This window comes from Cephus cinctus, unplaced genomic scaffold, assembly GCF_000341935.2.
Source record: "Cephus cinctus unplaced genomic scaffold, Ccin1 Ccin1_scaffold0638, whole genome shotgun sequence".
NCBI classification, from domain to species: domain Eukaryota; kingdom Metazoa; phylum Arthropoda; class Insecta; order Hymenoptera; family Cephidae; genus Cephus; species Cephus cinctus.
Window position 1 is genome coordinate 1 of NW_014333277.1, and position 13,993 is coordinate 13,993.

Here is a 13,993-nt window from a genome sequence, read left to right on the forward strand (position 1 = left end):
CCTCTCCACGAGGGAGCAACGACCCCTCCGTGGCCCCATAGGGGACCATATTTTTTTTTATTGAGAAAAACCTCATGTAAATCAAGATCCAATAATATTTAGTAAAAATTGACGTGCTACATCCGTGTTCGGTTGGTACTGCACTTTCTTAAAAATGTCTTAAAAATATTTCAACAATAGGCTTTTTCAATAATTCTTGAGAACTTCTACAGTTCCCGGTCTCGTTCTAAGAGTTGCTTTGGGAACCAGCGGTGAGTAGCGGAGAACCTCTGCCCGCCAAGGTACTCGTTGGTGTTCACGTTTAGCTCGGCTACGACGGGATTTGCATTGTCGACGGAGGCGATGATCACAAAATTCTACTTCCAGACTTGCCGCTACGATTTAGCGGCATGATTTTGGTATCGCTTAAAACCGTAGCGTTGTGCTTCTGCCTGCTCATCTCTGCCACCACACGATTAGACTAAACAATATTTTATTTATAGATAAAACAAATAATTCCTCTAGCTAGAAATTCTCCATCACGCTTGCCGTCAGTTGTAGTAGAAGTGACTTAAAAGAGGAATGCTATTGGTTAAAAACATTATAACAGTTGGTCAGTAACCAATGGTGTACTTATATTACCCAACTGCTAGTATTTTAAGTCAAATATGGAAATTTCGCTTGATATTGAATTTCACAGTTACATCAAACTAGCAGGTTATCACTCAGTATCGTCTGTAATAGAAAGAATTTAAACACAAAATTCAAGTTGCGAAGTAAATTATTGTGCAAGTCGTATAGCTACAATTGGAAAATTATAATATTAATCGGAAATCAAATATCTTGATTCAATAATATATTAAAATCATTTCATAAGTTAAATCCTATAGTTTTACAATGATTAAGTACCTTATACAAGACCACGTTCAATTTCTTCAAAACTCCAATTCTGTTTACATTTGAATTAAGCAATTGTGCAGTAGAAACGTCTTCAGCATATTTGTCATATTCATTACTACTTACTTATATATTACAGATGTAGTACGACAAAAAATGTTTTATATAAGCACCATTATTTTTCTGTAAAGTATCCTGTTAGTTCCTTTCTCTAGCAATTTACCTTCAATTGCAATATATAATATAGTATAACACTTCGTGCGGCCTTCATTAAATAAGAAAGAGTTGTTACGTTATGCAATGAAAAATATTTAAAATTCTTCATCTCAGTCGTAGCGAATAAGCCTTTGATTCTGTATCAATCTGATTCTACTGTTCTCAGAAATGGCACGACCAATTGCATATTTGACGCGCAAGGAATCTATATCGTCTTGTCACCGTTTGCACAGGTAAATAAGAATGAAGTACTCAAAAGATAATATTCAATGTAGTTATATTTTTCAAATGTTCACAGTTTGCATATTAATACGGCAGTTATTTTTTAAAATGTTTGTTTTAGTCCGCATTTAAGCGACGAGGAGAACAAAGCGATATATGGGAAGTGCAATAACTTCTGGGGACATGGACACAATTACACTGGTAATATTATTAATAATCTTCTTAAATATTATTTCTAAGTCATTTTTAACATTTGTAGTGGAGGTCACTGTTCGTGGTCCAGTTGATTCCGCAGTACTCGTTGGTGTTCACGTTTAGCTCGGCTACGACGGGATTTGCATTGTCGACGGAGGCGATGATGACAAAATCCTACTTGCAAGACGCGCCACTAAGATTTAGCGCCATGATTTTGGTATCGCCTAAAACCGTAGCGTTGCGCATCTCCTACTCATCTTCCTTCCTTCCTTTCCTTATGGCTGTATCCCTAATGGGGGACATGTGCCAGTCTCCTACTCCTCTGAATCGTAACTGTGAGGACGATACTTCAAGCCTAAGGGTATACGCGCAACACTGCGTTAAATGCAGTCGTCAAAAGTTACCTTAAGATGGCGATAGTTCAGCTTTTAAACCGGCAGATAGAATGCAATTGAAAAATGTTTCTTTAAAACCGTAGCGTTGTGCTTCTGCCTGCTCATCTCTGCCACCACACGATTAGACTAAACAATATTTTATTTATAGATAAAACAAATAATTCCTCTAGCTAGAAATTCTCCATCACGCTTGCCGTCAGTTGTAGTAGAAGTGACTTAAAAGAGGAATGCTATTGGTTAAAAACATTATAACAGTTGGTCAGTAACCAATGGTGTACTTATATTACCCAACTGCTAGTATTTTAAGTCAAATATGGAAATTTCGCTTGATATTGAATTTCACAGTTACATCAAACTAGCAGGTTATCACTCAGTATCGTCTGTAATAGAAAGAATTTAAACACAAAATTCAAGTTGCGAAGTAAATTATTGTGCAAGTCGTATAGCTACAATTGGAAAATTATAATATTAATCGGAAATCAAATATCTTGATTCAATAATATATTAAAATCATTTCATAAGTTAAATCCTATAGTTTTACAATGATTAAGTACCTTATACAAGACCACGTTCAATTTCTTCAAAACTCCAATTCTGTTTACATTTGAATTAAGCAATTGTGCAGTAGAAACGTCTTCAGCATATTTGTCATATTCATTACTACTTACTTATATATTACAGATGTAGTACGACAAAAAATGTTTTATATAAGCACCATTATTTTTCTGTAAAGTATCCTGTTAGTTCCTTTCTCTAGCAATTTACCTTCAATTGCAATATATAATATAGTATAACACTTCGTGCGGCCTTCATTAAATAAGAAAGAGTTGTTACGTTATGCAATGAAAAATATTTAAAATTCTTCATCTCAGTCGTAGCGAATAAGCCTTTGATTCTGTATCAATCTGATTCTACTGTTCTCAGAAATGGCACGACCAATTGCATATTTGACGCGCAAGGAATCTATATCGTCTTGTCACCGTTTGCACAGGTAAATAAGAATGAAGTACTCAAAAGATAATATTCAATGTAGTTATATTTTTCAAATGTTCACAGTTTGCATATTAATACGGCAGTTATTTTTTAAAATGTTTGTTTTAGTCCGCATTTAAGCGACGAGGAGAACAAAGCGATATATGGGAAGTGCAATAACTTCTGGGGACATGGACACAATTACACTGGTAATATTATTAATAATCTTCTTAAATATTATTTCTAAGTCATTTTTAACATTTGTAGTGGAGGTCACTGTTCGTGGTCCAGTTGATTCCGCAACGGGAATGGTAATGAACATCTCGGATTTGAAAGTATATATGAAAAACGTTCTCATGGATCAACTTGATCACAAAAATTTGGATAAAGATGTTAACTATTTCAAAAATGTTGTATCAACTACCGAGAACGTTGCTATTTACATTTTTAATGAACTAAAAAAGGAAATGCCTAATCCAGATTTATTGTATGAAGTGAAAATATTTGAAACTGATAAAAATATTGTGATTTATAGAGGAGAATAAGCATCAAGTGAATAGCTCTCTCAGTGTTGAAAGCATTCCAATATTTATAATATGAATCCAAAATTATATATACTTGTAAATAATTTAAAATTTCAATGACCCATATAATTTTAATAAAGTTATATATATTTTGACTTTAATATGACAATAATCACAGATTGATACAATAAACATAGAATATATATGAATACTTTTTGCTTAGAATTATATATAATCAGTTATCACTCATCTAATACTCTCAAATCATTATTTTTCTTACAAAATTTCATCTTGTATTGACTACCTGGTGATAAAGAATAATATAAGTATACCACCATACTATAAAATATTGAATCATTATTATTCCATATTATTAGTAAAACTTTAAACTGGAATTAATATAAAACTACCGACTACATTATATTCTATTCTATATATTCTAATATATTTTTATGTATCAATGTCAATATATTTATATAAGTGGCATATTTCTTCATAAGCAGGGTCTCTTTTTTTAAAGCTTATGTATACTAAATACATTTATACAAAATACATGTATATTTTTTAGCCTTTTGCATCAGTCCTATTACAATTATTCAATACAACACCCCGTTGTTCTTATTGAAATTGAATCTTGACTATCAACAACCTAGAAACCTTTCCTCACGCTAATCCAATCATGTTAAAAATCAAACTTTGGTCTGTTTGGCGCCGATATAAATCACAATAATAATTCTGTCTCCTACTGAATTTCTCAAGGAACAGATAGTAAAAGATAATAAAAATATTAGTAGGAATGATGGAGATATGCTACATAAATAGACATAATTATAATTTCTATATCAATTATAATAAAATGCATACAAGATTTTTGCATTTTAAAGCAAACCAAGCCAATAAATTCTTAAATACTGAATTCTTAAATAGGCTAGTCTGGAGTTCATAAAAGGTTTAGATCATTGTAATACTTATATGCGAGATCAATACAAATCATTAAGATACATATGTCAGAGGTCTATTTAAAAAAAATAATTGTGATGACATGTATGCAAGTGATAACTAGCGTACTATTATCAATTTCCATTTAAAAGATTACAAATTATACTACTTCTGACATCTAACTTTCTCTATAGAAAAAATAAATCAATATTTTGCTCCATGTCTAATTTGAAATACTTAAAGAAAGTCTAAGTGCAGATGTAATTGTGTCTGAATTACAATTAAAATGAATTATAACTGATTAATTTGCTGAACAGCCTTTCAATATTATGAAATTTGCTACAGTGTGTTTCTCTTTTAAATCATTATTATGATATAGAGATTCAGTCATTTAGTTGATTGCAAAGCAATCACGTTACATTTTCAATGTAGGTCTATCAACTTATGAATGACATTGGATATAATGACCTTGATCTGCTACATATTATAGAACCAAATCACGTTACAAGTGTAAATGCACCGTGCATAGAGACTTTGATTCGCACGTCCACAACCTTATCCAGCTAACATCGCTCGTTATATATTTGTATTGTAGCCTTTAATGTAACTTTTGATAGTTACATAAGGTATGCCAAGCTCAAAGTCATCTCGCGGCCAATACCTAAGGACAGGAATTTGCTGAGGTTTCTCTTCTTTCACAGAAAAATAGGCAAATAATACCGCTGCCGTATAGCTGGCAATAAAAATAAATAGATGCCATAAAGCATGGAGATAAGGAAAGTTAAGATTTAACCAGGTGTCACAAAATAGACGATCATTTAACCAGCAAGCAACAGCAAGGATCCAAATGGCTCCACATCTCAAACCCAATCGATAAACTCGTACAGATCTTGTCCTTTGATAAAAATAAACAAATCATTTTATGTATAAATTTGACGTTATAAAATATTGTTATCAATTTTTTGGCTATTCAAATAAGTTTAAATTCAATGATGTCATATGGATTTTACATGTAAACAATTAGCTGCTTATTATTAAAAATTCCAAGATAACGTATTTGCGACAGATGAGTAGACCTCATCTATTAGCATGTATTTTCCGTAAATATTTGCAAATATATAATAAAGAGTCACTATACTTATGCTACATAAAAAGTAAAAATTTGTTTACCTTTTTAATTCAATGATCATGAACCCAAAAGCTGGAATGCCAAGAATCATCAGTGCAAATGCATTAACAGCTGGATGTATCAGTGCTAAACCTGTGCCAATCAGTGTTGGCAAAATGTTGAACAATGAAAACCATTTTCGATTATTTTGAAATATATTAGGAAAATATCTTCTTGGAAAAAACATGCAGAATCCTGCCATGTATACCCATAGAATTGCTAGCTCATCCAACAGCTGCCCTATAATAAAAAATGTTCTTTAGCTGTAAAACATATAAGGAATACATGTTATATCTTGATAGTTTGTAAAATTGAATCATACCTATGAGTGACAACGTTGCATGAAAATATGCACTGCTTAGGCCAACAACCATCATCAAAAACCAAATTACATGGATGCCTGGATTAACAAATCTTCCATAATCTCTGAAAAGATGCATGAGGACTGGTGGAAGTAATAGAAAAACCACATTGCTAAACTGTAAAGAAAATACAATAACATTGATTAATGAAGATTTGAAAGAGAACAAAGACTCCATCTTAATAATAATAACAATGAACATCTGTGGTCCAAAACTATAAAAAAAATTTGTTAGGACAACGCAGTCCTTGAATTAAAATCGATGACTCATTGTTATAAAAGAAATAGTGACTGAAAGGCAGTCAGCCATAAAAAAGTAATGGTGAATACTAAGAAAGCCTTGATCTTTGCATAACAAATAATAAACAATAATTAGTAGAACAGTAATGACGCTCAATTACATCATGAAATCAATGTGCAATGTGAAAACACTATACAATTTTACAATATTTTCATACATACTATTGTAAAAAATATCAGTTCAAAATCTAATATCCATAGAAACAGTCACATCATGAAAAAATATGGCTATTTTGTGAGCAATAAATCATACAAAGAGCATAAAAATAACGTAAGATAGAAGTATCTTTCAAGATCCCTCTGATATGCATTATACCTATAAACAAAGTCTGGATCCTTGTTAAAACAGTTATGAAAAAATTGTATGCTATATGCTGATAACAGAACAAAGAAAGGAAAGCTTTCTCATAAAGTTATTAACGCATACGAACCGTATTCATAAATTCAGCAATGCTGGGTGATATACTGTAATTTCCCTCACACCAATCAACAGGAGAACTTCCAGGTTCAAAAGGTTTCCACATTTTAATTTACGTATGTTTAGGCGTTCGGTAATTTACGTTCTATTGTTATTACACCTAAGCGAATTATTTGTTTGTTTCGATGCCGTCAAATAATGTTTTACTGAACCGCAAGAACGTAGTTGTCAAAAAAGTATTTCCACCACTTTAAACTTGATTATTCGTGCGTTGTTAAAGGATTGAATACAAAGAATGAGATCAACAATTGAACGTAGTAAGTTTTCGTGAAGCTTACAGTCGCGGCACTCACTTCAATCTGTCATACGTTCTTTGTTTTGTTTGACCATCAGCAAGATGTCAACGCAGCTGGTGGCGGTGGTGGTGGGGTAGTAAGAGGAAATTTACCATTCTTCTGTCGCAATATAACAGCTGACTCACATGATAAAGTTGAGTATCTAAATAATGGCAAACGTTAATTCATAAGGTCGAGGAGATCCTAAACATTATTACAGATGTGTGTCTATAATAATGCATTACTTTCCACCAATGCATAGACAATGTTTCTGCCGGACGAGTTAAAATACATACATCGTATTTAGATCAACAATGTATAAATATATAGATGATATGTACATGTAGTTCGTTATCAACTCTACGTTAGTGGATGGAGTGGAAGCAGGCTTAAGTACGGAAAGTTCTTTAACAGACTGCATTTTTATCGCAGAGTGCACTAATGTACTAAATTTTCGCAAGTTTGCATTTGTCAATAATTGGCACTGGCAAATGCTGACGTCGTAGATTCAAACGTATTGATATATATATCATTTTACGTATATTTAGGTTGTATGAAGGTAAAGCGGCACCAGCAATAGTTAGTTCTACCACAAAGAGCTGATACGTTGTATAACTTTAGGTAGTTATTTATCAGAATAACCCTATGAATAAGTGGGCGCGGAGTTAGTTTGTTAATTTTACTTCGCCATAGGGGATTACTAGATAATTGCATCACCATTAGCATAAACCTACAACAGTCTTTATTATGATCCATATTTTTTGTGGTGTTTTACGCATCAACGTACATATCTTCATATAAATAAAAATAAGAATATAATTTGTATTATCATACATTTGTGTATATAATTGCCATAATGTAACAATGAATAATTGTGTTTAATATTTAGATTTGTACAACTGGATACCGGTAGCACTTCTCTATGATTTACTTAACTGATATTACAATAGGTATGGAATATCAGTATAAGGATATCACGGTGTTTCCATTTGCGATTCGTTCAGAATGACAATTAAATTGCGCCTCGAATTACAGAACATAGTAATTTTATGAGCGCACAAAGATTTATAGACGCTTCAATATATATATATTTATATATATATAATCCCTACAAAAAATCATCGTGCAGTTGTTTTCGTTGTTATCGGATTAATTCAATTTGCAAACTCTACCTGTTTATCCACTGACTCTCAGACTTTTAACGTACAATTCCAATTACTGTACCATTCATTTAATTATATAATAACAAATTAATTATATTCGCAGGAATAGAGAGCGTGTAAGACGCCTTCTTTCAGGAAATTTAAAAATGTGTGCCATTCATGTGAAGTTTAACTAACGTACACCGCATGGGATGCGCATTCCTTTGAGTTAAAAAGAAAGAACTATGAAGTTCGATGACTTCACTTTAAAATACGATAGGTTTGTCTTTGCATTGATCAATGCAAAAACTGGTAAAGCGTTTCAAGAACTTTGGATATTCTCGTTTATACACAGCACGCAATACAGATGCTGGAGCCCAGCCACCAGGATTTACTGTAAACAGGGTAAAACGAAATTACAATACCACCCTCAACGTTTATTAAACTAAATTTATGAATAATGTGTATGATACGTACCCACAGAGCAGTATGTTATTTTACAAGTAATATCCTCTCTCTTAATTCGTTCTCCTTCTTTCGGTGGATCAATGAAAGTTTGGCAGACTAATGATACTGATAAATAAAGTCTGACACACTTTCCGGTGTTTGCCTGTAAAAAAATGATAAGAAACACTGTCAAACTGATTTCACAGGATGATTCATATTGCCTTTGTATCAAAACTAACCGGATAGTCTGGAAGTTCAGTGCTGTGGTTGCAAACGATCCAAAGATCATGAGCATCCGGATCCTGATCATCCGACACTCTACGTATGTGCGACCAAAACAAGGAATCTCTCTGTGTGGCCGGCCAAATTCGTTTATGGGTCTGAAGGAAAATTAGTGTGTCGTTCGAAATGTTTTCGACAACTGTCATGTCCTCCAAGGTCGCTTCCCAGCCACTTCTGTATTCTGGACTAAAGAAGATGTTGCAGACTTCATGACCCGTTACACCTTTCACCACGTGACATGCTTTTAATGGATCAACCACAAGGCCATCAGCCTCCTCCTCTCGTCTGTACATCCTCATGTCGCCATCCTCGGCAAAGAGTTGCCAACCGCCGGCGCCACCGACTCCAAGACGTGCGTAATGCAGTTGCTCCATCGTCACCTTCTCTATCTGTAATAATATATGCGTAACGTATGAGAAAGGTATATGCACCATTTGAAACAACTCTAATGTACACATTACGTAATTTTAGAAACAAATAATATAGCAGATACTTCTCAAGAGCTAGAACTGAAACACGATAACTCTAATGGACAAAATGAAACTGTATTCACAACATGTTGGCAATATGTTTCAATCACTATTGCTGAAAAGTCTCATATAATTACCTCTGGCCAAAGTCTGTGCTTAACCGCTGGAGTTGCTATACCCGATGGTAACGAAACAGATTTCTGTTTCAAACGATCCCTCAGCTGAAGATCCTCATCGATTTTGTCCAGTCCAGTTTCCACCGCATCGTAAAACTCTTCATCGCAGAGTGCGCTGTGCGGACCTTCCTTGTAAAGGCAAGATTCATAAACATTTTATTTTCTTTCGTTATAAATTATTTGTTCAAACACATTACTACACGGATATGAATGACATTGGTCAAATGATGATAAGACGTGATTTTTGGCTAATGATTCGTTAAACCATTAATAATGCATACAGTTACACAATAAAATGAATTTAATATTAAGGGTCCACTGCTTGGAAAATTTCAGACATTTTAATGCTGCGATATGATCGTTTCTTTTAAGTGGTCATGTCAATTATTGTAACACAATATTCCTGTTGATTAGTACCGTTGAGAGTATTACTAGTGAAAATATTTAATAGACAATATATAAATGACATAAATAGCTCTAACAAATAATTAACTATTGACGATTCACTTAAATTTCATATATGACATATCGTACAAAATGCATATTATTCAACAAGTAAATAAATACAGTTAATTCGGTATACGTTCCGTCCATTACAAGACAACTGTCAGCTGCGTACTGAAACACGAAGTGGAATTATCAAACAGAATTAACATTGTTTTGCTTATTTTGTACTTTTCTGATTTGACTAGACATGAAGAACATTCTAATGAACTGATGACCTCTCACTATATTATCAAACACCACGATTAATTTTAGTTGTAAAGGCAATGACTGGATATCTACTATGGCGCAGATTACATGACTCTTATTTTAAAAAATATTTATCGCGTGTAACTCTCCAGTACTCACTTTGAAAAACCTTGTTTTTATTTTCAATTTTCCCATGATGAATCGATAGACTTCAAAATTGTGTATACATGCGGCACGAGCAGCTGCGAAACCAGTGCGTCTCCCTCGAGCGTCAGTAGTTTACTGACCAACGTGAATTCTAGTCTCTGATTATTGAGTCAACCTCCTGTAGTGTGCGATAGAGTTAACCGAGTTTACCTTTCATTGCGATAATGTCTGCCATACGTTGTGCAGCCACGAAGAGAGAACGTCATCGCAATAATATACTACTCATAGTAATAATACCAAATCATGCAATTGCAAAAGATAGAACTAGCGATATGTACAGTACAGCAATAAGGAATTTTATTAAAAATTATTATTAAGCCCTTGTCTGTCTTTTAATTAATTGGGAAGATTACGAATTCAGTGGCGCCAAAATTTTACCGTGGATTCTTCATATTTAGACCAAAATAAATACTTTTTGAAGAATAAAAAATTTGCGATATTGAAATTGGACTTTGCGGTAACCTTAGATTACTGATTGTTAAAAAGAAAGCAATACCTGGACAGCACAAAAAAGTGTTGCTTGTAATTTGAGGCGACTTTAAAAAATTTATAGCAATAAAAATTCGGTATACAAAATTAACTTCAAAACGACCAGCCAAATGGCTTGAATATCAAAGTTTATTTTGGAAACGAGAGTCTAATGTTTTATTAATTAAAACAAAATCTGTGAAACGTTTGCTCCTAATGTTTTCATCTTTCTTCGTTTAAAAATTCATGGAGATTTACGTCTCATAGGACTCTTATGAATAAAATTGGAATATGCAAAGATGCATTTAAAGTCAACTATTTTTTGGTATTGCTATATGACTTTAACAGATCATGAACTTTGCAGGAACGATAAGTGATAACTGAAAAATAAAGTTAAATTACGTTTTCAATTTTTGAGGACTATACAATGTGTACAGTATAATCTATAATCTATTTGTTAAGAGCACTGCAGTGCTGTTGTCTTTTGATCCGCGCGGAAGGCACGTGTTTTTCTGTCGATACATACGAGCAAGGAAAATTTACGGTCTTCTCTGTAAAAAAAAAACGAACATTTCCAGTAAACGAAATAGTGTGACCTTATCCAAGCACCAGACGGTCATACATTGAGCAACTGTTTCCATTGCGGTTACATAATTTAATTGGTAGTCACATCCATTGGTAGGTGAAATTACCACATATAAATAAGCATGATCGAACATCAGGTCTTTACTAGATAGAAATCGTGTGGATACTTTCGCAGTCTATTAGATAATCAAAATATTTTGGTGTGTCATAATCCTAATATTGCTCAATTATTTCAATGATATAAAGAAATGAAAATCCCGAAATGAAAATTAGTTTAATGGTACCAAACTGAATTAGCATTGATTGTATGTGAGTATTGTATACTTAATACTTTTGCAATTATTCTTAAAATTCATGGCACGTTAGGTTGTGTCCTAAATGTCGAAAGGTTAATTGTTAGAGAACGCGATTAATGCATATGTGTAATCAACTGTATATATTTATACTGATAACGGAATTAAACGTCCATACTATAAATATGTTAGGATAAAGCGAGTAGGATGTTTGTGCTAAATATTTAGTACCATTAATAAGATGACAACTGCCTATGTGTAAAATTATTGACGAAAGTGACTTACCTCATAGTCTGGGCCGCCGTGTATGAGAACTCTTGGCCTTGGTGAGTCACCCTGACGAATAGCGATTTGATCCTTCAATGATTTGTATAATTCTTGGATTTTTCGCCTTTTTTCTATTTCTTTCTCCCATCTACGACGCCATGCATCTTCACGTTGAGCCATCAAATCCAGACAATGTTGTAATGTTATTAACACTCCCTCACTGGTGGCCTTGAAAGTGATCGCTTCGCCTTTGAAATCCACGGACTGTTCGGCTGGATCAAAGGCTGTTTCGATTTTATTTTCTGTAATAATATCGCCGTTCGTGCAAGTTGGTATATAATACACTATTGCAGGTATGACAAATTCTGTTAGAGAACTGTTATAGGCTCATAAATCATAATCTAATCTTGTCATAATGTTATCACAGGACAAGATACTTCATCAAGTAATCTATCCATATAATTTTGGTCCAACGCACTGAGATTATTTTGAATATAATTTAAGTATTGGACATACCTTTATTTGGGCCATTTTTGGCATTCTCTGCACAGTTGTCAAAATACTTTTGCAATGTATCAATTTGCTGTACCAAGATATCCTTGAAGGTTTCTATTTCAGCCAACTTTTCCTTTAGTACTCTGAATCCTCGTTTACTAAAACTACCACCACTGGCTGTCGATTGTGTGTTCGATACAAGCGAAACAGTACTACCATGGCGCTTTAAACTATTCTCACTCCCGTATCCAGACTCAGCCTATTACAAGAAAAAAATTGTATCAGGAGTCTATGTACAACAATAATTGTTAAATATACTCTAAATGCTTTCATATTTGGATCAATCAAGTAGTTTTAAGAACTTTAGAACCCCAAAATAACAATTACTTTGTACGACTTCAACACATCTACCCAACGTTGTTTTTCTTCAGGATTGTTAGCTCTTAGATACCACACCAAACAGTCATTTACAGATACATCAAATCTGCATTCATCAAATTCATGACCCTGTAAAGAAAAATCACTTCTAAAACTTGCATAATAAAAAAGAGCCAGTCTTAATATTTCATAAAAATGTGAGGGATCCATCGAACCAGTAACATTCTTCGATGCCAGTGATTCACTCACAAAATTACTTTGCAGTTAACTAAAAATTTCATAATGGGACGTATTCACAGGTGTTCTTCCACCAACTGTGATATTCAAGTACACACTTCATAGTAGTACCTTAATATCTGCCTTGTAAAGACTTATAGAGCCCCGACACCCAAACCCACTGTCCTGTTCAGATTTGTAGTAGGACAAAGTCCCGTTCTTGAGAACGATGAATCGTGATTGCCACCCGTGTATGTAGTTAGTCCATTTCGAGAGAATACCCTGAAGTTCAGGTACGACGACACCATCTGACTCTTCATCGATATCGTTGCCATCTACGTCGGCCTCTGTAGATTCTACTTCTTCGCTATAACGCCGAACTTTCTCTGCCTCTTCAGCCATCCTTATAAATTAACTAGGAGTTCCACCTGCCGATTACTCCTAATAAAGTCAAGGCAATTCTGACATGCCCGAGGATGACTGTTGCTTATGATGGTCGTGCAACTGGTTAATGAGGGGGCGTCATCGAGATATCAATGGCCCACGATGACAAGATAATGTCGTTTGACAAGCGTCCGAAATCCTTGTCAATATAATTTCACGAGTCCCAGCATCAGGTAGCGAAGCATCAGCCAACTCGATATATCAACAACAATATTAATGGATCAACGTTATCCACGATCATCTACAATTCTTCGAAGCTACACCAAAGCTCCACCCACTTGTTACATATAGTTTCGTCTATCGAGTTAAACCGCATCCTCACGTCATCGACGGACGCTGCTGTCCTTTAGTATTCTATTTCTTGAAAGAGTAACTTTTTAATCGATGATTACTAATTCTAAATGTTGATGAATACTGATTTCTTAATACATTTTATATATTTTATCAAGTTATATGAAGGGGTTTAAATTGTTTTTTTTTAGAAAACTACATTATCGACTGTTGATGCA

The 13,993-nt window shown here is 33.8% G+C and overlaps 4 protein-coding genes across 11 annotated transcripts; 2 read left to right on the forward strand and 2 right to left on the reverse strand.

The window, feature by feature from the left end:
- Positions 1–573: 573 nt before the first annotated feature.
- On the forward strand, positions 574–1,632 carry LOC107269365 (6-pyruvoyl tetrahydrobiopterin synthase). The gene is made up of 4 exons (XM_015743120.2): positions 574–696; positions 1,259–1,325; positions 1,436–1,515; positions 1,574–1,632. The coding sequence occupies exons 1-4, from the start codon at positions 648–650 to the stop codon at positions 1,630–1,632; spliced, it is 255 nt and encodes an 84-aa protein (XP_015598606.1). The 5' UTR covers positions 574–647.
- Positions 1,633–1,990: 358 nt separating this feature from the next.
- On the forward strand, positions 1,991–3,609 carry LOC107269395 (6-pyruvoyl tetrahydrobiopterin synthase-like). 4 transcript variants are annotated; one of them, XM_015743188.2, is made up of 4 exons: positions 1,991–2,162; positions 2,829–2,895; positions 3,006–3,085; positions 3,144–3,609. In XM_015743188.2, the coding sequence occupies exons 1-4, from the start codon at positions 2,132–2,134 to the stop codon at positions 3,419–3,421; spliced, it is 456 nt and encodes a 151-aa protein (XP_015598674.1). In that variant the 5' UTR covers positions 1,991–2,131; the 3' UTR covers positions 3,422–3,609. The 4 variants fall into 4 exon arrangements, with proteins under 4 accessions (XP_015598674.1, XP_015598673.1, XP_015598675.1 ...); XM_015743187.2 differs by lacking the exon at positions 1,991–2,162 and adding an exon at positions 2,190–2,266; XM_015743189.2 differs by lacking the exon at positions 1,991–2,162 and adding an exon at positions 2,206–2,337.
- A 606-nt stretch (positions 3,610–4,215) lies between these two features.
- Positions 4,216–7,035, reverse strand: LOC107269394 (alkaline ceramidase). Its single transcript, XM_015743186.2, has 4 exons — positions 6,600–7,035; positions 5,830–5,986; positions 5,510–5,747; positions 4,216–5,234 (listed from the first exon to the last, which is right to left on the reverse strand). Exons 1-4 carry the CDS (start codon positions 6,690–6,692, stop codon positions 4,916–4,918), a joined length of 807 nt encoding a protein of 268 aa, XP_015598672.1. The 5' UTR covers positions 6,693–7,035; the 3' UTR covers positions 4,216–4,915.
- Positions 7,036–7,640: 605 nt separating this feature from the next.
- LOC107269393 (collagen type IV alpha-3-binding protein) lies at positions 7,641–13,767 on the reverse strand. Of its 5 annotated transcripts, none has more exons than XM_015743183.2 (8): positions 13,173–13,767; positions 12,834–12,953; positions 12,468–12,705; positions 11,970–12,253; positions 9,400–9,567; positions 8,750–9,181; positions 8,541–8,673; positions 7,641–8,457 (listed from the first exon to the last, which is right to left on the reverse strand). In XM_015743183.2, exons 1-8 carry the CDS (start codon positions 13,440–13,442, stop codon positions 8,330–8,332), a joined length of 1,773 nt encoding a protein of 590 aa, XP_015598669.1. In that variant the 5' UTR covers positions 13,443–13,767; the 3' UTR covers positions 7,641–8,329. The 5 variants fall into 5 exon arrangements, with proteins under 5 accessions (XP_015598669.1, XP_024942428.1, XP_024942429.1 ...); XM_025086660.1 differs by having other exon boundaries at positions 11,970–12,295; XM_025086661.1 differs by lacking the exons at positions 11,970–12,253; positions 12,468–12,705; positions 12,834–12,953; positions 13,173–13,767 and adding exons at positions 10,291–10,456; positions 10,835–11,271.
- Between the last annotated feature and the right edge of the window lie 226 nt (positions 13,768–13,993).

What these genes read in the sequence shown, in the direction of transcription:
- LOC107269365 (XM_015743120.2), top strand. Translation starts at nt 648, where the DNA reads ATGGAAATTTCGCTTGATATTGAATTTCACAGTTACATCAAACTAGCA. An exon ending in CAGTTACATCAAACTAGCAG is followed by an intron (nt 697 to 1,258) that starts GTTATCACTCAG and finishes TACTGTTCTCAG; the next exon opens with AAATGGCACGACCAATTGCA. An exon ending in ACATGGACACAATTACACTG is followed by an intron (nt 1,516 to 1,573) that starts GTAATATTATTA and finishes TAACATTTGTAG; the next exon opens with TGGAGGTCACTGTTCGTGGT.
- LOC107269395 (XM_015743187.2), top strand. Translation starts at nt 2,218, where the DNA reads ATGGAAATTTCGCTTGATATTGAATTTCACAGTTACATCAAACTAGCA. An exon ending in TCTTGTCACCGTTTGCACAG is followed by an intron (nt 2,896 to 3,005) that starts GTAAATAAGAAT and finishes TGTTTGTTTTAG; the next exon opens with TCCGCATTTAAGCGACGAGG. An exon ending in ACATGGACACAATTACACTG is followed by an intron (nt 3,086 to 3,143) that starts GTAATATTATTA and finishes TAACATTTGTAG; the next exon opens with TGGAGGTCACTGTTCGTGGT.
- LOC107269394 (XM_015743186.2), bottom strand. Translation starts at nt 6,692, where the DNA reads ATGTGGAAACCTTTTGAACCTGGAAGTTCTCCTGTTGATTGGTGTGAG. An exon ending in TGCAACGTTGTCACTCATAG is followed by an intron (nt 5,748 to 5,829) that starts GTATGATTCAAT and finishes TTTTTATTATAG; the next exon opens with GGCAGCTGTTGGATGAGCTA. An exon ending in ATGATCATTGAATTAAAAAG is followed by an intron (nt 5,235 to 5,509) that starts GTAAACAAATTT and finishes TTTTTATCAAAG; the next exon opens with GACAAGATCTGTACGAGTTT.
- LOC107269393 (XM_025086660.1), bottom strand. Translation starts at nt 13,442, where the DNA reads ATGGCTGAAGAGGCAGAGAAAGTTCGGCGTTATAGCGAAGAAGTAGAA. An exon ending in CAAAAATGGCCCAAATAAAG is followed by an intron (nt 12,296 to 12,467) that starts GTATGTCCAATA and finishes TACCTGCAATAG; the next exon opens with TGTATTATATACCAACTTGC. An exon ending in CTGAACTTCCAGACTATCCG is followed by an intron (nt 8,674 to 8,749) that starts GTTAGTTTTGAT and finishes ATTTTTTTACAG; the next exon opens with GCAAACACCGGAAAGTGTGT.